Here is a 26,455-nt window from a genome sequence, read left to right as displayed (position 1 = left end):
TTTCCGTGGGTAGCCAGACACCACTGATTTGCTCAAAGCGTGGATAAGACTAACTCCTGGTTCCTTGCGGTGGGGATATTGTGTGTGGTTTTAATGTTTGCCTGACTTAGAATCCATGTACTGCGCGGCAAAAGCGAGGGACAAAACAAAAGCATGTGGACATCGTTTTCAACGACGGTGTGTATGTGTATGATAGCTACATAAATTACAATATTCTATAAAATGGAATAGGGTTTACAAATCATATTTCCTTAGCACGGACATTTAACTGGCTAGTTGGTTAATGTACAGGACAGAAGAAAGCTACTCTATGTAGCATAGCTTAGCTTAGTTAGCTATCTTAGCTAACCTAACGCTATATAAGAACCCTGAAACTACATCGTGTCCACTGATTAGTGGACTGGCCGCTCAGTTTAGTCTAGCAGATGTGGAAGGGATAGCCCCCCAATATGTTGAGCAGCGCTAGCAGCTATCATAAATAAGCTTGTCGATAGTTATTATCTAACGTGAGGTTAGCAGGTTAGCTTGCTGGCTGTTAGCTGTCTGTCCTCTTTGGCCGCTCAGTCTAATTTAGACAGTATGGAAACCAGTCGGCCAGCCTAGTTAGCTGTAGCTAGACTAATCTGACTCCCAGAACTTTACCAGCAGTGAACAGTTAAGTTAGTTGGCTAGCTAGTATAAATGATTCATTCGCCAAAAAAATGCTAGCTGGGCAGAGCTGCTTGTACACGCGGCTGCTGTTAAGGTAATATTGATAACTGCTGTGTTATCATTATTACTAACCCTTTGTAGCGAGCTTTACTAGTCTGCCCCTCATTTTCGCTATGCATGCATCTTTACTAAAATTAGTGGTTGTAGCCCCTAATGTTGCTGTATGAATCCAGATAATTTTGAAGTTCTAACGTAACTAGCTAACAACATTTTTATTCCAATTATTATATCCAGTGTTGTGTGGGAGTTGCTGCTACGCTAGCTGTGTGTTCTGGCTTTGTCATTTTGAAATGAAAGGTTTTACGGATAATTTCCTGTGTTCTAAAACATATGCCTGTGTACTTAAGGTGGTATAGTACAACAGGTCCCTGCCTGAACTTCAGCACCCAAGCATGGGGCTCCGGTCAGCTCAGAAGAAGCACTTTCCCCTCCGGGGCATTGATGGAATAATACAGCTGTTCGACTATGAGCTTGGAAACCCGGAGCCAGACCTGGCCCTGCTGTCTCTCGTACTGGGCTTTGTGGAGCACTTTCTGGCTGTCAACCGGGTGGTGCCCATTAACGTGCCAGGAGTGCGCTTCGAACCCCTGAAAGGAGACTGCCTCAACTCCTGCTTTCCCACCGTCGAGCTCGGACTGATCTCTGCTCTGCATGAGCGCTTCACAGCGCAGATTCGTGGTGCGGTGGACCTGTCGCTGTATCGCCGTCCTGCTGGAGGCTCGAGCAGGGAGCTGGTGAAGAAGGTCTCAGATGTAATCTGGAACAGCCTGAGCCGATCATACTTCAAAGACAGAGCCCATATTCAGTCTCTGTTCAGTCTGATCACAGGTAAAAAGATATGAAAGTGTAGAAATGTCATTATGTTAAAAGAAATGGTGAAAGACATTTAATTGTTTATTTAAAAACGTTTTTGGTGATTGTAAGTAGAGAATTAGCTACCAGAAACTGCACATCATAGTGAATTCTTTTTATTAGTGTGCTACCGCTATGTGACCTATACATTATTCAAATAGGGACACTCAAATGAGTCACTGGAAATTTTCTTAGTGTGTGATGCAAGTGCATTAATCAGCCGACTGTGTACTATAACATACTAGTCAATGTTTCAGTTAATGATACTGAGTAGATAATTGCAGTTACATTTTTTGGTCAAAATTTTGGTCAAACACAGAAGGCTAATTTGAATATTAAGAAGGTTAATTAGATTATTGCATGAGTGCCTACCTCATTCCATGGAGACCTACCGGCTAACAGTTAACAAAGGCCTTCAGTAGCATTCGAGTACCAGAGTATGGTGTGTCGGAACTGAATTCTGCAAGGCAGAATACCTCCAGGACTGGGCACCCATGTGTCTGAATTAAAACTTGCATCGAGTGATTTGTCGGGTATTTGTAGCATGTTCTGGTTTGCTTTTTGGTTTGTGATTAGGCACAAAGCTGGACAGCTCTGGTGTGGCGTTCGCAGTAGTGGCTGCCTGTCAGGTGCTGGGACTGAAGGACGTCCACCTCGCCTTGTCTGAGGACCACGCCTGGGTGATCTTCGGCAAAGGGGGCGAGGAGACAGCTGAGGTCACATGGCATGGCAAGGGGAATGAGGACAGGAGAGGCCAGACTGTCACTGCTGGAGTCAATGAGAGGGTGGGAGAGTAATTTGCTTACTCATAGTCTTGTGCTTAACTGGTGCCCAGAAAAATGCATTCTTGAATAACATAAATATGGAGGTGTTAGTTAAAACTGTGGGGCTTTTTGCACAGTACCTATGTGACTGTCCTTCAGAGCATGAATAAAAATCTGGTCCAAGTCACTGACACAATCTTACTCAGCTGAGAGCTGGACAACTAATTAGTTTTGTCATCCTTATCTCATTACAAGGGAAGATATATATTGTGCAATGGGCTCATTTAATCTCTGTCTAACTTCTGTCTTCCCCTCTGTAGAGTTGGTTGTATCTAAAGGGTTCCTACATGAAGTGTAACCGTAACATGGAGGTCGCGTTCATGGTGTGTGCCATCAACCCGTCCTTAGATCTGCACACAGACAGCACTGAGCTGCTGCAGCTTCAGCAGGTGAGCTAGAGTACATGGAGGACGCATACTGCTCACCAAGCGGGTTTTGTAAAGCTGACTTGCTTCTCCTGTTGCAGAGATTGCTTTGGCTGCTATACGAGCGTGGAGTCTTGGAGAGGTGCGTCACCAAAACCTCTAAATAACTGGCCATGTCTCATGGCCTTGAATGTCACTGACGGAGGGCGACGCGTGTTCAGCATCTGCACTTCCGTTTGTCCTGCAGGTATCCCATGGCGATGGGCACCCTTGCTGACTTGGAAGATCAAGAACCTATTGTTGGCAAGGGAGACCCTCTCTCAATTCATCTCAAGGTATCACTGCATTATCGTTTAATTTATCATGAGGGTTACAGTCAAACCAACCGTACACAAGCCCTGTGGCCCAGTGAGGCACTAAATAAGCAGTCTCAAAGCACACTGTAACTTGTAGCTTGTGAGAGTTTGAGCCACTGGTCTTAATGGCCACCTGTGTCTCTTTCCAGAAGACTTTGTACTCCTTTACAGGTTGGAATTTGCTTTTGAAAGCTGTCATGTGTGCAACCATTGATTATTTATTTATTTATTTATTAAAATTAATTCATTAAATTTTTTGTTGTTTTGTGGCTTAGTATTCATCATGCACAGACAGCAAGCGACAAATTTTTTACCACTTTAAATATCATGTGACTGAGACTGCAAAGAAGATAAATAGCATGCCTCGCCACTGTCTCGGATGCCAGACCTCGGGTCAGCCCCCCTAACAGCATGTTCCTTTCACTGTGCTTCAAGGCTGTAGAGTCGTCCAAGACGTACTACAACAACGAGCACATCTACCCTTTCATGTACCTGGCTGGGTACCACTACAGACACAGGAACGTTCGCGAGGCTTTGGGGGCCTGGGCCGAGGCCGCCTCCGTCATGCAGGAGTGAGTCCAGCTTCCAGCCTGCTTTCCCCATGCTCCTGTTTAGTTGACCATGGTTTGGGAACAGCAGAGGGTAGGGTTGCGCTGGTGTTCGGTGTAGTTTGCCCAAATGTTTTCATTTTAAACATTCTGTAATTTATAAGCAGCGCCTAAGTGTTTCTGGTTATGCTGTGACTGCCAGCAAAAAATAATACTTTTTACAATACAAGTCTTTTTAATTGTTCCTTGGACACCCCTCACTCCTCACACTGTCAGGATGGTTCGGTACAGTCTCAGCCGGGTGGGTGGTGCTTGGCTTCCCTAGAACCAGCACCTTCCTTTCAATGCAAGCAGCATTGACCAGAGGCCTATAAATAGTTGGTGTATCATGTTTTTATGTTCTGAAGGATGTACAGTCCCGTCCACGCCCGAAACGGGCCATTCCATCCCAGACACTTCCCCTTCCTTCGTTTCCGTTATCCTGTTACTTCTGGACACAATCTGCTAGCGCCCACCCCTTCACATTTTTTGTATTAATTGTTGTCACACACACCCCCCTCCGCACTGCATGCTGCTCTTTTATCCCTTGCATGATCATGTCGACTTCAACACCTCAGACACTTCTCGATGCCTTCGTGAGCCGAGTCAGGTGTGTATGAGCAGGCAGTCCTTGAGAATCGCGGGTTAGGTGTAAACCACACAGGCAGCATGAACTGACTTCACGATAACAAAGAAAAATAAGAAAATAATTAGAGTTCTCCAGTCATACCTCATCTTCTGTTTGTTCTCAGTTACAACTACTGCCGTGAAGATGAAGAGATATATAAGGAGTTTTTTGACATCGCGAATGATGTCATCCCCACACTTCTCAAAGAGACAGCTGCTGCCGCCGAGAGTGGAGGAGAGGGCACCGAGAGTACAGAAAAGGTCCTTAAAACTACCTCAATTGTTCTTGAACAAAGACAACCCTTTATGGTGAATCTCAACCTTTCCTGTCTTACCTTTTCCTAACTGTTTTTTATTCAATTGCCTCCACCCTGAAGGACCAGCCAAGACAGGCCGCGGCCCTGTCTGCCCTGCACGACCCAGAATGCTTTGCGCACTTGTTGCGTTTCTATGATGGCATTTGTAAATGGGAGGAGGGGAGTCCCACACCTGTGCTCCATGTAGGCTGGGCCACCTACCTTGTTCAGTCCCTCAGTCGCTTTGACGCGCAGGTAAATCAGTCTTAGGCTCTAGTCTACATATGAACTGCAAGTTGTTCAAATCTTAGTGGCTGATTAATACAATCTGGTGCAACTCTGGGTAAATGCTGTAGTTTGCCCTAAGCGTCAATGAGCACACGGGCAGACAAGAAAATGTGTCAATATTTTGAAGAAAAAAACATTTCTATAGTAACAGTTTATTACATGTATTTAAAAAAAAAAAGTTTGGAGTAAATTTATTATTTGCATGTCAATAGTGGCACTGTCCAGGTTGCTTTATTTAATTTATTTATAAATATTGATTTATTTAATATATTACTTATATATAGTTGCCACTGTTGGGCCCCTGAGCAAGGCCCTTAACCTTCAATTCCTCAAGTGTTACTCAGTCATAATTCTAAGTGGCTTTGGATAAAAGCATCAGCTAAATGCCGTAAAGGTAAATGTACTACTTTTCAGCTCAGGATTGTACTCTTGTCTCAGTGTAATGGGCCCTAACCCAAAAGATACTGTTGCATCCCTACAAGAGGTCCATGTTCCTTGCAAGAGGCAAAGCTTAACAAACCCCATTTACTGCTTTGAATCCTCTTCCACTCAGATAAGACAGAAAGTGACAATCTTCACCCGAGACCCAGAACCACAAGATGACGATGACCAGTCCAGCGACGACCCCCGCGAGGGCCGCCGGAGGGGCCCGCGGCGCGAGTCCAAGCTGGAGGAGCAGGCAGGGCCGTCGCCGCCTGCCGCCGCCCCGCCCCCTCAGGTGCCCCAGCCCAAAAAGATCGGTGGAGAGGGCGGTCGGCGCCGCTCTTCTGCGAGCGGCCGGGTCAAAGAGGCAGAGGGGAAGACCGAGCCTTCTTCCCCAAGCCCCGCCCCGTCGCCTAGCCAGATGATGGCCGCCGGCGGACCTGTGGTGACGTTCCACAGCGAGAAGATGAAGGGAATGAAGGAGCTGCTCTCGGCGGCCAAGATCAACTCTAGCGCCATTAAGCTGCAGCTCACTGCCCAGTCGCAGGTCCAGATGAAGAGGCAGAAACCCACCCCCTCTGGGGAATACACCCTCTCTTTCATGAAACGCCCCCGCAAAACTCTCTAGAATGCTTATCTCATGAACACCCCCCCCCCACTCCCACCCCACATACACACCCCATTTTGCAACTTCGTTTGAACCTTGAATAAACATTAGTTTGCTCGCAGGACTGACGCTGATAAAGTAGAATGCAATAGATTTGAAGTTGAATATGGGAACCGTTGGTGGTTTATTGAATGGTTCATTATGTACCAGCACTGATGTGATTTATTGCTGTATAGTAGGACTTACCAGCTACAGTCCACGAGGCCCACAGTGCTGTACAGTTTAGTGGTTCTAAGCTCAAACACCTGCCTCATCTGCTAATTGTAAATTAATTCCATAGCTGAGACACTTGTGTTAGTGGCATAAACCACTAAACTGTCTTGTGACCCTTTAGGACTGCAATGGCACAGTTCTGCTGTATAGTAAAATAATAATAATTAAATGTTGCCTTACTTTTTATATTGTTTCTTTTTGCAGTAATTGTGATATAATATTACCACATTACCAAAGTTTAACTGCTGTAAACGTACATTTGAAAGAATTAAGTTGTTTCTCTAATTGCCTTCTGTCCTAATGCTTTGAAATGTCATGTCGATTTTTCTACATGCCTTTTTTTTTTCATATTTTAGCATGTTTGGACAAATTTTACATGCTAGCATTTTTGCATTGATTGCATTCATTCCTTTGTTGCCATGTTAGTGTAAGATTTCACTTTGTAGGTGAGTATGTTTTCATGAAAGCGCTTCAGAACTTGATCACGGTTGAACTATTTTTAAATAATAAAAGTCTCTTTAAAACATCTAAAAATGTAAAATACACTTACTATCCACTTCACTAGAAACATAAATTTTATTAGAAACATTTATGTGTACAGAGAGACGGAAAACATTGGACAGGGCGAGCTATATTGTTTCTAATTAGGTGGTACTTTTCGTATTATCAAGCACCCTTGAATCTCCATTGTTGGCGGTGAAAGATGTCCCACCTCGTGTAGTCCTTGCCCATGCGCAAATGGATAAATATCGTGCTACTATTTCAGCCCATCTCAGTTATGCTCTGAGAGGGTATGTGGCATAAAGAGGGGCAGTATTATTGCGAGAATTTCGCTTAATCTGATTGAGAAATGTCTGCATGTTAGTATCGGTCTTTGCTGCGCTTTTTTTCGGATCAACCCTTAAGCACTTCGATCATGGATGCAATTCTGTGAACTACTGAAGTAACCTCTGAAATGACCGTTCACTGACAAGCTGTTAAAATAACTTCTCCAAGATGAATACTATCGGAGTTTCGTTTTTGAACCCTTTGGATGACTACGAGATAATTCACAGAGTCGGAAGCGGCACGTATGGTGATGTTTTTAAGGTGAGATGGGTGAACGGAATCAAAGGTGCCGTTGACCTGTTACCTGCCCAAACATGGGATGGAAATTGCTCGGCAAGAAGCTCCAAACACTAACGCAGGCTGACATGACGACTAAATTATTTGCTTTGCACGTAAAGCAATTTATAGATGCTTTGTGGTTTACTTGTCAAATCATTACTCCGCTTTGATCAACTTTTCAAGCAATGTATTTTCACTAAGTTCCATATTTCCTTGGTAAGATAACATAAGAATTTGCTTTGATTTGCCTTTGAAAAGTAATCTCTTTTATATAAGTAAAGCCTTTAAAAAAAAAAAAAATTCTTATTAGTCATTTCAGTCACCACGCAGTTTTTTTTCAGACCTCTAATAGCCTACGCTAATGGTGTGACTGTCGGCAGAGACTTTTTTTTTTTTTGATAATTCACACAAATGTGTGTGTGTGTGTGTGTGTGTGTAAGTGTGTAATTTTAAGGATCGATGTTTTATTCCAGGTTTGAAATAAATATATTTTGTAGGTACTAGCAATCGGCATCCCTTTTTCACTGGATCAGGGTTTTTAGATTTACAATCATTCCCAACTTTTACCAGTATCCACAGACGTACTGGTAAGTTTTGTAAACCATTTGTTAAGTAAAGGATAAATGTATGAGAAAGTGTTGTATTTGGATTAATCCCTGAATGCACAAAACACTTATGAACCTCATACACTGCCCAAACAAATGGAATGCCAATGCTCATGGAATGTCAATGCCACACCTGCACAACACTTAATGACATGTGTGCAGGTGTGGCATTGACATTCCAGGAGTAGTTTATCTTCACTGCAATGGCACAGACAATTGTTCAGACAATTCTGAATTTTCTTGTGTCATTGCATGGGCCCACACTGTCACAGCTATGCACAGCTGGCTCTATCATAACTCAGTGGGTGAGCCAACAGGCCTTTGTTATTTCCTACAATAGACAAAGCAGGCTTTGTGCACTCTTCTAGCTGTCTCTACTTTCAGTCAAAAATCTGCTAATAACTGTAAATCCCCCTTTTCAAAACAGTAGTACAGAGTAATACAGAGGCATCCCTCTACGAGTGTCCCAGGTCTAGTTTGGACATAGGAAGAAAGTAAGAAAAATGTGTGTGGTGCTTGTCACAGTGGGACTAATTTCCTGTCTAGGCCATTGTCCTGAGACCACAGCAACGTTATTTTGGGTTGCGCTGTGAAAACCACTGAGAGCCACTACGCCATCACCTCTGTCCTAGCAGGAAATCCACTGGCATGCCAGGAAAAAACAGGAAGGCAGCTCCACTAAGTTCCAGCTTTTGTCTTGGAACGAGTGATTTTCTGTTTATCAGTGCCAGAAACAAAACACGGAGGCTATTGTTTGTTTCACCTACACAAGAAATACTTGCAGCTACTTGTTGGGTTAGTTTGCATCACTGCTAGAACAGTCCTCCTCTTTGGCTCTTCCAACAATGATGGGGTGGTGTACATTAATCATTAATCAGTGACTGACATTGCCACAAATACCAGATGATTACTGCTCAGTACTAGTCTGGAGTGGCATGTGATGCTTTTAAATGCCAGCACTACAAAATGAACTGTAAGAAAGGTAACAGGAAACAAAAGACAAAGAGAATTTTAGAAAATCAGAAGATCAATTGAACATTAAACAGACCAAATAAAATTAATTGGACTTCTTAAATTTTTTTGACAGAAATCTTGTGTATATATATCAGTATAGCACTAATTAAAAATGAGTACTGTCAGTCTACCCCTAAGCAGGCCATATGTAATACATAATATGGATGCAACATAGGTTTGACTTAGTTACTCAATTAAACAGGAGGACTCTAGTAATCATATCAGTATGAAACTACACTGGCCATGGAAGGTGGGACATACAGTTTCTCCACACCGATATTCACACAGGGTTACATGGAAGCACACTGCAGCTGTCTAGAAAGTTGACTCTGTTCCCCTTCTCCAACACTTCACCCCTGTCCGTCTTCATGCTGTAGAATCTCTCACACCCCTCCAAAACTTAGTGAAGATCATGATGCATCATATCTCGGATGTACACAGAATGCATGGCATTCTCTTTTCTTGTATTATAACCTGATCATTTTAATTCTGAGTTTTCTTTTCTTCTAGGCAAGAAATATCCAGACTTCAGAGATGGCTGCTATTAAAATTGTTAAACTGGATCCTGGTAGGTGTACACACAGGTTTTTCTTAATTCTGTAATCTGACACATGAATGTTTAATGTTGCTTAGTTGTGTAATATCAGACAGGAATTATCAAGGTAAACCTGTTTTTAACTGTACAAGATGCTGTAATACATGCAGAAACATTGATGCACAGATCAGGCTGCATCACTTTAGATTATTTGAGACGTCCAGGACCAGTTCCAGATTACGACTAATCCTAGACTGAAGATTATTTCCAACGGTGATTTGTCATTGTCACAAAGACCAGCCTTGTGAAAGTGGCCCATATTAGTTTTACAGCATTAGATTTGCTATGTCATAATAAGTAGTTAAGTAAGGAGTTGTATCTTTAAAATGACAGGTACTGTAACATCACACTTTCTATCCATTTTAGGAGATGACATCACTTCCCTCCAGCAGGAGATCACCACTATGAAGGAGTGCAAGCACAAGAACATTGTGGCCTATTATGGCAGCTACCACAGGTAGATTTATGATGGCCTGCTGCTTGTGGAGTTCAAGCAGTTTCCCAGCAAACATCTGGGCAAAGAAAGATACATTCCAACAAGGAAAACATTTCACAGGCATTGCGGGCGTTAGTATATTTATTCCTTGCACTTGTACACTCCACATAGTTACCTAACCAGCAAGTGGCTTCAGATGACTCCAGAATACATTTTATGAACATCACAGTGACCTGAGTACTAATTTTAAAATGATCCGAGTGAATGTTTTATGAACATCACATTGACCTGAGTACTAATTCTAAAATGATCCGAGTGAATGTTTACCTCTGCTCTCGTGTGTGTCTGAGGGGAGAAGTTTGGTTCTTGCAAAAGAGTTGCCATCTGTTTGTTCATCAGAAGCACGAAGCTCTGGATCTGTATGGAGTACTGTGGAGGAGGTTCACTACAGGACATCTACCATGGTATGCCTCGTCTGTGAGGACTGGCTAATGGTTCAATCACAGTAGGAAATTAAAATGCCTTGAACATCCATTTTCAATCATAACTTAATCTCATAAATAATTTCATCATGAACTGTTTCATCTCCTACATAGTGACGGGGCCTCTAAAGGAAAAACAGATTGCCTATATCTGCAGGGAAACTCTGCAGGTGAGACCATTCATTTAGTGACCTATTGCAGGTAGCTGTGTAAGAAAGAGTAACAGTTTGTCAGTGACGGATATATCACTTTGCATTATCCCCCTTTGATATATTCTGGACTACACATTTCAGTTTGTGTAACTTCCTGTGCTAGTGGTAGCTGACACTTATTTATCTTGTTATTAGTTTTTCCAGTGCCTGTAGTTACTGGATTCTTTCTGCTCACAGGATGCTTTGACTGGAGATCTCTGCTTTCTCTCTCACTTAAACAGGGTTTATATCATCTCCACAACACTGGCAAAATCCACAGAGATATTAAGGTAATGATGCAACTGTTGTTTTTTAATCAGTGACCAAATGTCCAATTTTATACCATGTTTTTTAAACTGTAAAAATGTTCACCTTTGCAAAAATACCTCATTAGCCATCTGCATAATATTAGGAATATTAGAACTTTACAATAATGTTTTAAGTGAATATGTAACTAAAGGCTTTTACTTTGGTGCAGACTTTAATAAGGCAGTGACAACTTTATAAATATTTAGGGAATTACTTTGTAAATATTTAGTGGATTATTCTTGTTTGTCACTACTGGCTTATTCATCAAAATTCTGAAATGAGATTGTTATAAACTATTGTAATGTCAATTAAACACAATCTACAAAAGTTTTCACATGTTGTGTTACAGCACAATAAAATATTTTAAAATATTTTCTTTTGTTCAGAAATCAGACTTATAATCTTTATGTAATATACAGCAAACTCTGACCTCATAAACTTTTTCTTGAATTTATGTTGCATCTAAAATAACTTTTGAGCTGTAAAACATTTTGAGCTGTAAAACATAGTGCTTTTGTTGCACACAGATAAAATAACTTTTTTTTTTTAAATGCAGGGGGCCAACATCCTTCTCACTGAACGGGGAGATGTGAAACTGGGTCAGTGAAATTTTGTTGGACTTACTGCAACTTGGCACACACACCACCTCCACAGCCCACACTGTACAAACTGCATCTGCTGCATGGGCTTGCAAAGACACTCATAAAGCTCCTTCCTGCGTATGACCTGTCTGTAACCCTCACCGCTCTCGTGCTCTCTCACTCTGTCTCTGCAGCTGATTTTGGAGTGGTGGCAGAAATCAGTGCCTCCGTTGCCAAGAGGAAGTCCTTTATTGGCACTCCCTACTGGTGAGCTGCATGCGCGGTGACCAAGGCTGTCCTCCGTCCAGACCTTTCCGATTTATCTCGCTGTAATGTGCATCTCTTCTAGATTTGGTTAGCTTGGTTTACTTCATGCTAGATCTACAATCATGACAAAGTGTCAGGAAAAACCTCGCATCTACATATACAACCCACATTATTACACAGATCTAATCGTGTAGGTGCACATGCAGATTATAGCCTGTTTTTCGCCATGCAATTTTGTCAGCTTCTCTCTACCCGGTTCAGCACTGGTAAGCTTTTTTTTTTTAGCACACCACTTCTGACAACTTCGGTAATCACAGATGTTGGATTTCTGGCACCAACTGAGCAGCACAGGCTGTAGTCTCCAGTCACACAGCTATGAGGTGTTTCTAAAAAAGAAATAGATAGTGAGTGTATGTTACAGTTTTCCATAAATGTCATTTCCAGCTAAAATTGAGTGACTTTTTTTTTTATGTGCATGAATCAACCTTTTAAAATGACGGCTCGTGCCATTTTATTCACAAAGACCTTCTGACAATGACAAATGGCAGACACTGTAATGTGGAGGTGCCAGTTCACCATGTTTGTGCCCACGTGTGTGAATGGTGTATTCATGTGCATCTGAGGATGGCCCCCGAGGTGGCAGCTGTGGAGAAGAAGGGAGGCTATAACCACCTGTGTGACATTTGGGCTGTGGGCATCACCGCCATCGAGCTGGCAGAGCTCCAGCCGCCCATGTTCGACCTGCATCCCATGAAGTACGATTGATTCAGGCCCATAAAAAACTTGTACAGTTATGTCAATATGTGCGTGTGCAGCATCCATTATGTGCTATATAAAAGTATTATTATTGCATGTATAAGTGTTGATAGCATCATTAATGGTGTGTTGTAGGGCTCTGATGCTGATGTCCAAGAGCAGTTTTCAGCCCCCTAAACTGAAAGATAAGACAAAATGGTAAGATCATGGGTGACATATCTTAAGCCTAATAAAAAAATAAATATAATAATAAAAATAATTATTGTTATTATAATTTTGAATTATTTGTTTACAGCTTGTATGTTTTGTACAAATTACTTATTGCGTCTGCTTTGTAATATTGTATAAGTTGATAAAAAGTATGTTTAATCTTACCCAGCATTATATAGGTTTGTGTGTATTGCCCCATTTCCCTTTTTGTAGGTCAGCCAGCTTTCATAGCTTTGTGAAAATGTGTTTGACTAAGAGTCCACGAAAGAGGCCCACAGCAGAAACTCTTCTACAGGTAATACAAGATTCCTATTATCTATTAACTTTGACACATCTATTACAGTTTCTAATTAAAGCATTTTATTACATAAAATACAAAGTTGTTACTTGAAAATGTAAATATGAAAATAATATAAAAGTTTATGTAAAATGGGTGTATTGGTGAAATATATATGTATTGAATAGTGTAGTTATACATCTATAAATATTACATAAAATCAAACAGTTGCTTTTGTGTCAACTAATTATGCCTGATTATGCCTGTCAAACCCTAATTTCAGTAAGTGGTGATGTACAAGATGTCCTGCAGGTTTAAAAAGTAAATATATAACAAATCTGGATTGGCTGCATGTCTTTGTGAACGTCTTTCGTCCATCTTGTGAGACCAATTTTTTGTTTCTCTTCTCTGTAGCATCCTTTTGTCACACAGTTACTGACCAGAAATCTTGTCATTGAGCTTCTGGACATGGCCAACAACCCAGATCTCCATCAAGCACCTAGCATTGAGGACAGTGACCAGGATGTGAGTCAGGACTTTTATGCCTCAAATTCAATGTAAAAAACCAACACCACACAAATAGCAATATGCAAAAGAGGAATGCTAGTTGTGTTTCTGTACTTGTCTAAGCAAGAACTCTTGGACAGATAACTCTGTGTGTGTGTGTGTGTGTGTGTGTGTGTGTGTGTGTGTGTGTGTGTGTGTGTGTGTGTGCGCGCGTAACCACAGGCCCTTGATGTCACCCCAGATAAGATTCGGTCAAAGGGAAAGTGTTCTACTGTGGAGAGAAGTCTGTCTGAGGAACAGTGTGAGTATGAGGAATTCTGTTCAGTACATTTGCAGTTGAAATGGACACGTAACACATATTCACATAACAAACACAGGCATGCACACCCACACATGGACCAGCATGCCTGATAGATCATCATGCTTCTCTGTAAAGCACATACAATAATCACTCCATTGTCTAGCACATTTAGTGTATTCCAAGCAAGTTTAAGATTTATTCCTTCAAAAAAAAAAGAAAATTGAACATTGTTTCATGCTTTAAAATGCAAATATGTTTCTACAATTTGCATATGTAGTCTCAGTACCATATTATTCCCAGTATTTTGTAGTTTATCTACATTTACTTATACATACATTTTCAGTTGGACACACACATATTTTTCATATGTGCATTCAGGGGGTGGTTTTTAAGTAATGTGTTTTCTACAGCTGTATCTAGTCCACTATGCCTTTTACAGTGAATTGGAAGTTGTAATCTACACATTTAGTGCACCACTTTTGAGTTTCCTAACTGTGAGTGTTGTACCCCATGTTGAGTGTGCCAGCGTATGTTTCCCCTGTTTATAAGTGACCTGACTTTGGCCATTGAGTAGGTATAACTGGTATTTGAAGCTAGCTGATTAATATATAATATTTAACCTTTCAGTGGCCTTTTTTTGATCCTGATATTACCAATACTTGATCACATGCTACTACCCTTTATCATATATATGTAGAATAAAAATAAATTAATTAATTATAGCATAAACACCTGCTGTGGTGTTCTCCCCAATTTTATACAAATGTTAAAAATGCACCTTCTCTTGATGGCACATTGTTAAGTAGCAATTAATGCAGGGATTGCTATGTTCAGAGCTAAGTGTCAAGCCCATTTAGCTCAGTAGGCCAACAGGTCTTTAAAGACCACTCAAGTTGACCCTATGCTGAGAATAGTAGCCAGTATAGTCTGAATCAGTACAAAATGAATTAGCATAAAATGGTTACCTAGATAAATGTATTGTTTATGTGTAATTTGGCAACATCTGTATGCACTAATACACACACACACACACACACACACACACACACACACACAAGTAGAGTTAGTTTGATGTATGGAGAGAGTGAGTTTGATGTATGAATGTGGATCTAAAGGGAATGTTTTCATGACAAGGGTACCATTGAGCCATGCACTGGTGATGTCACCAGGCATGGACCCTATAGAGCTGGCACTGTATTACACACGTCTATGGTATGTCATATGCTGCATGACGTAGCCCCACCCTAACATATCGGCCTACACACAACCACAACTGCAGAGAGTCATGGGGAAATGGGACCACTGACCAGTTCCAAGGCTGAACAGCGCGCGTGTGTGTGTGCGTGTGTGTGTTGGGGGGGGGGGGGGGGGGGGGGGGGGGGGGGTTGAGTACATAACTGAGGCACTATTGTTGGATGTCTTATCATTAACGATGTTCCCAGAGTCAGGCAGGCTAGCCAGATATAGAGTGAGATCCCTCTACAGTAGAGATAGAAATGATACATTCACACATCAAAATGGTAAAAAATAGAAACATATGAATTGACCCTCCCCCCCAAAAACACACTCACTCTCACTCACACACACACACACTTCCAACACATGGTCATGTGAATAACTCATATTCTGTGTTGTTCTTCTGTGTCCAGTTGACCAGGTAATGTTTGCCCCCTTGCGGAGGAAAGAGACAGACCCCTATCCAGATCTGGTGAGTTACAACTAATGGGCTTCACACCTATGACAGTATGTGGACAACACTACTTACTGGGGAACCGAAGAGAAATTATATGGGTGGGATAGGGAAGGTGACGATATTCTTCCTTTAATTCGTTTTCCTTCACTTTGACGATGAGAATGACTGTGATTATTATTGCAGTACATTTCCTGTGACGACTGGAGTATTTCAGGGGAGGAAGCCGAGTCTCCGTAAGAATGCTTTGTAATCATATTTAATAAAGTATTCAATTTATGCAGATGAACAAAACTGACTGTTAAATGCTAGCCTTGCATCATCTGACATCACAAACCTTGTCCTAAGTGCCGAAGCTCCACCAGAGCATTAAATATGCAAAATGCATTCACTTGTTGATCATAACTGTCATGTCCCCTGGTTGTTGTAGGAGTCTTTTGGAGTGTGTGGAAGTCGAGCTGCAGCAGAGGTAGGAAGCAGCTGAACTGTGCCATCTTCTGGATTTAAAAGATAAATCAGCTGTGTGAATTAAATGTTTCACTACTATTGTGCTTCTTTTTACTATCCCTAACATTATTCTGTACAAGCTGGTATGGATAACCGGATAGCACTGGATTCTGTTTTATTGAATGGTTTCACTCTTGCTGTGTCTGATGTCAAGCCACTTATCTTCCCACCCATTTCAGGAGCTTGACAGTAGAAAGACTGTCGTCCTTTGAGGTGAGGGCCGAGAGAAAACATCCACATGAAAGACACTAGCAGAATGTGATCATCATGTCTAATACCTGTGCTGATACAAGGGGGTTTTGGTGTCGTAGAGGGACAGGAGGAAGAGTGGAATGTTCGGTGCCCCACCAGCATCCTCCACGGCGTCACTTCCTCTCGTGGCTTTCAGCGGGACTCAGAAAGACGGAGAGCTGACCTTGAGACCCAGTGCCACACTGCAGCCAGATGCCACACTGCGACCCAGCTCAGGTGCCTCAACACGCATCATCCCGCCATCACCCAGCAACACATGAAATTAGATACTTGTAATTCGTAATTTTTTTTTAGTAGAATGTTTTTTTGTCTGATCATGTGTCTTTCCTGAATAAAATGCTGGGTTACATTAGCGTACAAAGGCAGGTTAAAGTTTAGCATTGCAGGTGTGTGGAATGTGCTTGGAAAAATTCTTCCATTGGGGCAAGTGCTCTATGTTGTACCAATAAGAGTCCTTTGGCAAGACTCCTAACGCTACACACACCTGCCTCTGTAATGTGAGTGAAATTTGTAAATCGCTCTGGATAAGCTCGTCTGCCAAATGCACAAAAAGTAAAAAAGTGTCAATTGTCATTCTGCAGTGCTGTTAAGGTGCTCAGCCAGTCAGGATGTGCGGCACTGGTGCTGTGACCCATGTGTACCTGAAGGGGGCGACAGACAAGAGGCATATACTCCCATTATCAAGACTGCTAACAAGGACAAAGCCCTCTCTCCAGAGTGGAGCACCATGAGGAGAAAAACAGAGGAATCGGTCAGACACACAGTGTTTGTCTTTGGGCTTCTAACATGTTTGTAAAAACATCTCCCACACTGAACCACAAAGCTCTTTTAAAGAGGGATTCCACCCTCACTACTTGTGCAGTGCAGTATATATTTGGATGGTGATTAAATTTCCATTTGTTGTGTTGCAAAATTAGAATAAGAAATATAAAATAATTACTGATGATTGTCAGACCATATGGTACCTAGAGGTAAGCTCCACTGACCATGACTGTGTCTGAAAACTCATCCCTCATGTTTTATTAGAATTCTAGTGTTGAATCGATATCTTTACTACCATGTTAGTCTGACAGTGTGCATGCAAATGTAAAACCACTCAGTGATTACCTACATAATTTAAACACGGTCATTTAAAAAATTGTATCACTATCCAAATACTTATGGATTGTACTGTGTATGCTAACTGATACATCATGTGATGTGTGTAACAATTAGATAAACAGCAAAAGCTAGATTACTCATAATTCCTTATAAATGTATTTAGCTCCAAATCTTATATACTCTCTGACACAACTCACATCCTTTCTATGACCATAAAACTCATTCAATCCATTGAAATTATGGAGAACTTCTTTCTTTTAGTTAATTTTGTTACTTCAGTATTTACAAAGGATTTTGTTGCTTTACTTTTCAGTTTAGAAACAAAAGGATAGCAGTATTTCCCCTTTTTGGACTGAAAGAATCACATAGAACCCAAGGGCATGTAATGCTCCAGTGCCTTTTCTAATGTGCTCGTTTATACAAAATGAAGTCCTGTGAAGCCTAATTATTGATAAGAATGCTGACTGATGCAACAGCCATTTAACACAAGAGCTGAGACAATTTTCTTCTTTCTCAATTTCTAAAAGAGTTACTGACAAGTGTCACAGACTACCAGAAGTTGCACATAAATTGTCTTGTTGTGTTTTTAACCTTTAATCTGTAGAGAGCTGATTGTCATGGACTTCCTCCCACCCCACAAGTCCATGTAAGTGTCTTCCCATCTAACGCATAAACCTCACTGAACTCCATCCCCAGTCTACATCCCAAGTAGTAATGTGCACTGGAGATTACGTTAATACATTGTGTGTATTAACACATGTGAGTTTAAATGTGATAAACAAGACAAGATTTTTCTTACTCATTTTTTCCTAATCATTAATACACTGTAAATCAATTTTAAACATTGTAGGTCCAAGAAGGGTGATACTCAGTCATAAGTGTTTGACCATTCGTTCATGGGACAATGACATAATAGACTGACTACTCTGTATTGTTTTCTAATTCAATACTCTCACATATAAAAGTACATTAAAAGCAGTCTCCATGTGTGTGTGTCCTGGTTCAGATGGGGGCCTGTTTCTCCAAAGTCTTCAATGGCTGCCCACTCAAAGTACACTGCGCTGTGACATGGGTATTTCCAAAGAGCAGAGGTGAGCCCATTGTCTTTGAATAGTAACCATGGTTATTTGTAGCGTTTTTGTGATAGACTTCCATACATAAGCAGATGTATGGAAGTGTGTGGTTTAGTATTGTGTGAATGTTCTCATATTGTGTGCTAGATCAGTACCTGATTCTTGGGTCAGAGGAGGGAGTCTACACCCTCAATTTGAATGAGCTCCATGAGGATACACTGGAAAAGGTTCTCACATGTTGTTACTATTAGATTAGAATAGAAGAGAATAGAATATCTTTGTCATTACACATGTATAACAAAACTGGAGTTTGCAACTTCATTAAAGGAAGTTTAACTAGTTAAAACGAACTATTGTACAGTTGTGGTAAAATATCTGTAATTGTAAGGTGTCAGCAGTGAGTTTGTAGATGGTTTTGCAATTTAAACAGAGTAGAGAGTAAACATTAGACAGTAGCATTAGACAGTAGTAAATACTCACATCAGAGGTACAGAGGTCTTGTCCATTATTATTTTTGCCTATATGTTGACATATAGGCAGGTATAAATCTTTTTATTTGAATTTAATATAAAGTGTCTTACTGTGATATGGGAATAAATTAATAATTTTTATAACAAATCTTGCCTCTCTTTGTAGTTGCTTCCACAGAGATGTAACTGGCTGTACGTCATGAACAATGTCCTAATGTCTGTCTCTGGTGTGTTGGATTATATTCTTATTGTCTCCCAATTCATTGAATCTTTCTCAATGGCATTACCAAATGGGCAATATAGGCTGTGCACTACAGCGTAAAGCACTCATTATTCCCATTTGCTACTCTTTTTTTATAGGTAAGTCATCTCAGCTTTACTCCCATAATCTGACAGCTCTGTTTGAGCAACGTGAGCACTGCCAGAGAAAACCAGGCCACCTTTCCTTGAGTTCCAGCCGCTTGACCGAAAAGATCATCCACAGGTCTGCATGGAGTCTCTTTGCCAAAAGTGCTTCCGATACATTGAATCCAAGCATTCCCAAGTGTTGTGACAGACATCCCTCTGTATGTTTACAGGAGGTTTGCCATGTCGCTGAAGATCCCAGACATTAAAGGATGTCGGAAGTGCAGTGTTGGTGAGGACAATCTTTTTGTTCAGCCACCTGTACTCTTGGGGGTCCACGTGGATATAGTGCATCTCTTTTACTGATGGTAACGCGAATTGAGTATGACTTACTAACCACGCATTTGCCCGTGACCCATCCACACTACCCCAGTTCGCAATCCATACACTGACAGCACGTTCCTGTGTGCGGCCGTGCCGTCTGGATTGGTCCTGCTCCTGTGGTACGAACCCCTGCAGAAATTCATGCATCTTAAGGTAAGAAGAAGGTGCACACAAGACATAATGTTTGTTGCCAGTGCTTCATTAGAGCTTGACTCATGGTTCACCAGACACGCAGCAAGATGCTTGCAAACCAGCAAGTACTCAGTGAAGACTGAAAATGCTGAAATAACTGACTACTGAAAGAAACCCATTGTTTCTGCTCACAATCTTCTATCTTGTTTGTTTGCTCCAACCTCTCACAGCACATAGCTGTGTGCCTGCCTGAACCCCTGGTCATCTTTGAGCTCCTAGTTTTAGTCACAGACGAGCTTCCTCAGTTATGTGTAGGGGTGAGGGAATGCATGCCGAAAACTGATCAACCTCGGACGGAGCGACATCTGAAGTTTGACATCATTCAGCTGGATGGCTCTGCCAATTCCATCCTAGGTAGCTGCAAATAATGGTTGTCACCACACATTCATGCGTTCAATATTGACTAATGATTACTTTAACTGATGAGTTACATGTGTGTACAGACAATACATGTTTAAGGGCAGTGCAGGTAACACAGCTGGACAGAGATACAGTTCTCATTGCGCTAGAAAGTGAGTACACTAAACATGCCAAATACTTCAAGTACCCATAAAATATATTGCATCACTTTCTGACTGAAGAGAATCTTCACTGTTATGTCTGTTATCATAGAGACAGTGAAGATCGTTGATCTGCAGGGTGTACCTAGCAAGGACTTAGCTGCAGAACTTGACTTTGACTTCCCTATTGAGACTTTAGGTAAGAAATCCAACTTTAAAATACTCAGAGCATCACAGTAAAAAAAAAAAAAATCAGTTCATGCTGTTTAAAGAACACACTGAACATTATTTGATGGAGCAGGCTTTAATGTTTATTTTATTCTTTCTTCACAGTTTGTTTAGAGGACAGTGTTCTAGCTTTCTGGAAACATGGTCTTAAAGGATGTAGCCTGGATAAGTGTGAGGTATTTCAGTTTTCTATGTTCCTCACTTTTTTTTTCTAAAAAGTTGCTTCAAAGAATACTCCAGCATTTTTCAGTCTAATCTCAATCTACTGCATCTGTATCATACAGCGTCCATTTTGCAGGTGAGTGGAGTCAACAGGTTTTTCTGTTCTTTTCTAAGAAGAGGAAAAACCGTTGAAATGATCACTTGTGGTAATCTGTCATTATCACGCAAGTAGCATCAGCAAATAAAGAGTGTTCTGCCAATATTAGGGACACTAGTACACGCTCCTAGTGCTAGGCTTCAGGAAGGTGTCTGCAGGCAGGTGGCTGGTGGCCAGGCTTCCCAGAAATCCCAGACATGCTCAGTCTGAAAAGGGAATGTATAGCCATCGTTTGGGTTCGTTGCCTACAGGTGAAGCGTAAGGGTCAGGTACAATGCCATTCAGGTGAGAAGCATAAGTTAGATAGTTTCAGTTGGAATAGACCTTGTCAATAGAAACTGACTCTGGGAATATGGATTGTCACTTCTGTGGCAGGGAAAGAGCCTGAGTTGGTGAGAGGTCCACACATAGAAGGGCCTCCGGTAGGAAATCTGTCTCTTCTACTCCAGACTTCCAACAGGAGATAGGCAAGTGGAGGTGGGGATACTCATCCCCAAGCTGTGGGCCACTTGAGTGGAGTTCAACCCAGTGGACATGAGGTTTGCCTCAATATTACAGTCAGTCTCAGAGAGGAAAATTCTAACAGTTGTGTACGTTTGTGTTATGGTACTTGGTTGAAGAGCGGGACAGAGCTGTCAACTGATCACAGTTTGGTGCTGAGCTGGATTTGTCAAAAGTGGATTTTGCCTGGATAGACCTGTTAAGCCTTGGAGAGCCTTCCAAGTGCACTGGGAATGTTTGGTCTATCAATCTGTGAGAGACACTTTCAACTTCCACCTCAGATAGGACTTCCACCAAATGAGTAAAGAGACAATGAGTCTGAATGTTCAAATCATGTTCAAATCCTCAATAATAGTAACAATGCTGCCTTTCTTCTGGGCAGGTGCTCTACACTACACCAATAAGAACCCTTGGGCAAGACTCTTAACACTACGTTTGTAACATGCTTAAGATTGTAAGTTGCTCTGGATAGGAGCATCTGTCAAATGCGAAAAATGTAAATGATGTCTGGTAAGTTGATGTCTGGAGGCAAACCAAGAACACATTGATGGATGACAGGGCAGACTGAGTAATGCTCTCAACTGAGAGGTATTGGGCAGAAGGGCTGCAAGTAAGGTGGTTGCTAAGGGAGGAGCAGCAAATCCCTCAAAGATGTTCTGGCATATTGTTATTCCCCCTCAGTAGGGGATTGTGGATGAGACTGATCGATGGGGTGGTTAACACTGAAAATGCAGTGGTGCTCCCTGTTTTTTTTTTTTGTTTGTTTTTTTAAAGTAGAGTAGTGGAGAGGAGAATCTGCCTGATAGTTGCACCTAAGGCTAACCTAAGGTTCGAAATAGCAGACGACATACTGTTTACTGCACTCTGTGTTTATACAGTATGCTGTATACCGATCACTGTCGTATACACTGTATAGTATACTCTGAGGTCACGTGAAAGCATGAAGCTTTCGCCCACTTGGGAAAGATTTTCCACCACTATTGCATGACAGGATGCAGGACACCATGAAGGTAGCTCTGGTTGTGTACTGGAATATTATGTCATATGGATATCTTTCCCGTACTGGAAAAATTTATTTTGGTCCCATACTGCATACTGATTTGGGGCCCATTCAGTACACAAATAGTATGTAGTCTTTAGAACCCAGCCAAGGATACAGGAGGAACAGTGCCATTTCCATCTAGCCCTTTGCTCTGGCACAGCTTTGGGAGAGATCATGGGATTATGCCAATCCTGTAAATTGGGTGATACCAACAGCCTACTGGGTGAGCAACCACCCTCAAACAAATCGTGGGCCCATGTGCTGAATAGTTAGAGCTTGGGTCAGGTAAAACAAAAGGAAAAACTAAACACCACGCCGAACATGGAAAAAGGACAAAGGACGGCAGGGGAAGAAATGGCAACCCCGATGCACTGGGGAAAATTAAAACTAAAACTTCCCAAACAAAATCGAAAAATGGGGAGGAACTTGAATGGCTAAGGGAAGCCTCGGGAGAGAGACAGACTCGAGAAGGAAAACTGGAGAGAGGAGGGGACGTGTAAAAACACAGACACCCTCACAGCACAGAATTGAGGTGTAGCACAAGAGCTCACAGACCTCAATACCTTAAGTTACCAGCTAGGAGCTTGGCTCAGAACTTTGGCAAAGACCCAGCAAAGAATGACTGGCTCACTGGGCTTATATAAGGTCTAGCCCAGCTGTTGGGTGTTAAGCCTGATTAGTGGTGTGGTTGACTCTGGTGGCCAGAGGGGGCCTCGGCCTGGTGCCAACCCTTACAAATCAAGCCTATATGTGCTACACATGCTCATGCACAGCAGATGGGACAAAAAATCACCACCTCTAAATCCAAGGTAATTAACCTAAAGGTAATGAAATACTCCCTTTAGGTGGGAGGAGAAAACTTGCCTTTTGTGGAAGAGTTTAATTATCTCAGTTTTTGTTCATGAGCGATGGCATTGAGACTGCAGCACAGGTGTTGCGGTCTATGAATCGGTTTATGACGATGAAGCAGGAAAGAAAGACAGAATGAGATTAGAAGTGGCGGAAATGAGGTTTGCCGCAGGGTTGCTGGGCGCTCTCTCCACGATGCGCTGTAGGGCTCTGCAGTTAAAGAAAGTCTCAGCATGGAGCCACTCAAGCCTTCTCAAGACTGAGAGGAGCCAGTTGCGGTGGTTGGGAAGTTTTATAAGGATGCTCCTGGTCAGCCTCCCCTACAGCTGTTCCAGGCATGTCCCACTGGAAGGAGGCCCAGAGGCCGACCAAGGACCTGCTGGAGGGGTTATATTTCATAGCTGACCTGGGAGTGTCTGGGTGTCTCACATGATGTGCTGGAACAGAGGTTGGAAAAGCTGATCTTTTCAGCCTGCTATCATTGTGACACTCACCAGGAAAAGTGGAAGGATGATGATCATGATTAATGGTAATTTATCCCATGCTGCTGATATGGTATACTGAGATTAAGTTGAAAAATGCTTGGATTGTTTTTTCCAAGAGTGGTTCAAGAGGACGAGTTATATAATACTGCTGCTCCTGTTTTTTTTTTTCCTTTTTTCTTAACTTGTATATTTTGTGTTATTTTATATAGTTTCAGGTTTATCTTTCTCAGTATGTTGAAATGTATTCCCTCACATTACAGAGTGGAACAAACTTTGGAACTAGACTTTTAGGGCCAAATTCATAAAACATATCGTAAGATTTAATGGGACATTAACAGCAAATAGCATTGCAGTGACTTGTTTCCTCATTCATAAATGGATTACTGGCACATATTACTATTTCCATGATATGTAGTGCTACCACATTTTACTCTCATTTACATATGACTTTCATAATGGAACACTGCTCTGCAAAAACATCACTGAACCAGTCAGGCGGTAAATTTCCTGGTAAGAAGCAAAGGCGGATTGTATGATCTTTTCTGTTTGGTCACATATGCAAATCATTAACAAAAATCTGCACATGCACCCATTTAGCTATTTTATTTAAAAAGCATATTTTGGCCTGTTTGGCATCAGGATGATGGCAAACTTTGCAACTGCGGTAGCAGAAGGGAACTTGTTAGAGCAGGATCTCATTCTATGAGTAAATCTCAAAGCACTTTTGTAAGTCGTTCTGGATAAGAGCATCTGCCTAATGCCATAAATGTAAATGTAAATCTCAGAATGCCACAAGCATTTGGGTTACAACACCAAATTTAGGTATTATAGAGCAAGAAATTATAAACAAATATAGACTGAGGAGATATACAGTTTTGCTACTCTGCCATGATTTAGAAGAGCTTGTCTCATAACTGGTGTTAGTCAGTCAACTGTCTCTTGGTGTAGGTCTTTAATATGTATGGATTCATTTACATGCTGGCTTTGACTGGTTTTCACCTTGGGAACAGCTGAATTTACCACAGACGAAAGTTGACACCAGTGCATTAGTTAATGCCATGGTAACTTAATGAATAGGAATCAAATATCATGTCACACATTTTCCATGGTGTAGTGTAGTGTTTTTTATGAAAAAAGATTATTGACAGTAACTGTACTACACCCTTAGTTTAAAGTTGTTATCCCTAACATATATCATTATCATGCACATTTTTAGAGTAGTTTTAGGATATTTCTTGTTAGAGGTTTTAAAGACCTACAGTGGCTGTTTAAATGACATATTGGATATATAGGTACTGACTATGAAACCATAATTCTGTTTTACAGGTAACACAAGAAATAACAGATGAAACTCGAGTTTTTCGAGTTTTAGGCAAAAACAGGTAATGTAACTAAAATCCTTTATCCCTCGTTCTTCTTTCTATTTTAAATCATATAATGTAACAATTAAACTGACTGACATGGATCATATTGAAATATTTTGCAGAGACATTATTCTGCAGAGCATCCCAACAGACAACCCTTCAGCTACTAGCAATTTATACATTCTAACTGGACACGAGAGCAGCTACTGACACACGAGAGAGACAGACAAACAGTCTGAAGGATTCTGAGAAAGATGACAGTACAAACACCAACTGTCCCTCTTTCAAACAAAGAAAACATATAGTTCAGCAACTTCTGAGGACATGACATCTGTTAGGAAGTGATGAATAATATGGCCCTACTTCCATCTGACCTGTGACTCTAAATTAAATCCTGTGAGAGCAATGGACATGACACAAATGGATTTTCTGGTACACGTTAAAAGGGTATTGACCCACTTCTGTTTGCAAATATTGGCTATATATGGATATATATATATATATATATATATATATATATATATATATATATATATATATATATATATATATATATATATAGACACATTGACGTGTCTAAAATATTGCTTTTTTACGGACTAAATTTCAAGTGTGAAAGGCCCTGCCCATTTATTTATTTATTTTTAAAGCAGAATTAAAGAACATAAGAATTCCTGTACCACAGAGTATCTCATCACTGTTAAATAAAGGCTTCAACACACTTATTGGAATTACTTACTGAATTTGTTTTTACAGTAAAGATTCCTTTACAGTAGTATGAGAAGTTGATTATTACAGGAAACACTTGGCATTAGACGTTGATGGAAAAAATGAGCTAGGGGGCATTATTCTCTCCAATAAAGACTCAAAAATGCAAAAATAAATAAGCATTATGATTTTGTTGGCACCTTCTGTTGTTAATCGGAATTTAGCTCCCATAGTAGTAAGATTTCCTCGACACAGGATCTGCATAAACAGATTATTAGAGTTCCAGACAATACAAGAGTCTTCTGGGGATATTATTGTTCATTCAGCTGTTCAGAGTTCTATTATTCAGTTTCACTGTAAAACTGCTCTGATGAGGTGAATTTCATGACTTCATCTACACTTTGTTATAAACACCTAGTCAACATCTGTGTGGATTTTGCTTTATCTTTACAGATTATAAAAGGTTACATATTAATATTGACATAGTGTACCCTCTTGACACAAGTTAACACAGTTCCCTGGGGTCTTAATGAAAGTCTGTGACATGTTATGGTAAAAATCCCACAAGGAAGAAGCACCATAGCAACCTTCTCGCCCT

The 26,455-nt window shown here is 41.1% G+C and overlaps 2 protein-coding genes across 6 annotated transcripts; both read left to right on the top strand.

Annotated features, from left to right (window-relative positions):
- Positions 1–20: 20 nt before the first annotated feature.
- On the top strand, positions 21–6,395 carry men1 (multiple endocrine neoplasia I). The gene is made up of 10 exons (XM_027017209.3): positions 21–177; positions 1,059–1,539; positions 2,140–2,348; positions 2,648–2,776; positions 2,854–2,894; positions 3,000–3,087; positions 3,544–3,680; positions 4,448–4,583; positions 4,700–4,873; positions 5,460–6,395. The coding sequence occupies exons 2-10, from the start codon at positions 1,104–1,106 to the stop codon at positions 5,955–5,957; spliced, it is 1,848 nt and encodes a 615-aa protein (XP_026873010.1). The 5' UTR covers positions 21–177; positions 1,059–1,103; the 3' UTR covers positions 5,958–6,395.
- A 517-nt stretch (positions 6,396–6,912) lies between these two features.
- On the top strand, positions 6,913–25,874 carry map4k2 (mitogen-activated protein kinase kinase kinase kinase 2). 5 transcript variants are annotated; one of them, XM_027017206.3, is made up of 32 exons: positions 6,918–7,298; positions 9,446–9,503; positions 9,897–9,987; positions 10,366–10,430; positions 10,563–10,618; positions 10,882–10,929; positions 11,505–11,547; positions 11,724–11,796; positions 12,420–12,551; positions 12,688–12,750; positions 12,976–13,057; positions 13,454–13,564; positions 13,769–13,847; positions 15,497–15,555; positions 15,724–15,773; positions 15,968–16,006; positions 16,224–16,257; positions 16,356–16,512; positions 16,878–17,047; positions 18,002–18,043; positions 18,404–18,488; positions 18,618–18,697; positions 19,107–19,167; positions 19,301–19,424; positions 19,519–19,577; positions 19,719–19,822; positions 20,032–20,215; positions 20,305–20,373; positions 20,474–20,560; positions 20,695–20,765; positions 25,112–25,167; positions 25,272–25,874. In XM_027017206.3, exons 1-32 carry the CDS (start codon positions 7,206–7,208, stop codon positions 25,357–25,359), a joined length of 2,613 nt encoding a protein of 870 aa, XP_026873007.2. In that variant the 5' UTR covers positions 6,918–7,205; the 3' UTR covers positions 25,360–25,874. The 5 variants fall into 5 exon arrangements, with proteins under 5 accessions (XP_081581496.1, XP_026873009.2, XP_081581495.1 ...); XM_027017207.3 differs by lacking the exon at positions 18,002–18,043 and having other exon boundaries at positions 6,917–7,298; XM_027017208.3 differs by lacking the exons at positions 18,618–18,697; positions 19,107–19,167 and having other exon boundaries at positions 6,915–7,298.
- The last annotated feature ends 581 nt before the right edge of the window (positions 25,875–26,455 follow it).

The sequence above is a fragment of the Electrophorus electricus genome, chromosome 13, assembly GCF_041902795.1.
Source record: "Electrophorus electricus isolate QZ-2024a chromosome 13, ASM4190279v1, whole genome shotgun sequence".
NCBI classification, from domain to species: domain Eukaryota; kingdom Metazoa; phylum Chordata; class Actinopteri; order Gymnotiformes; family Gymnotidae; genus Electrophorus; species Electrophorus electricus.
The sequence above is the reverse complement of the archived record's forward strand: the minus strand, read 5'-3'. Positions and strand labels throughout refer to the sequence as shown.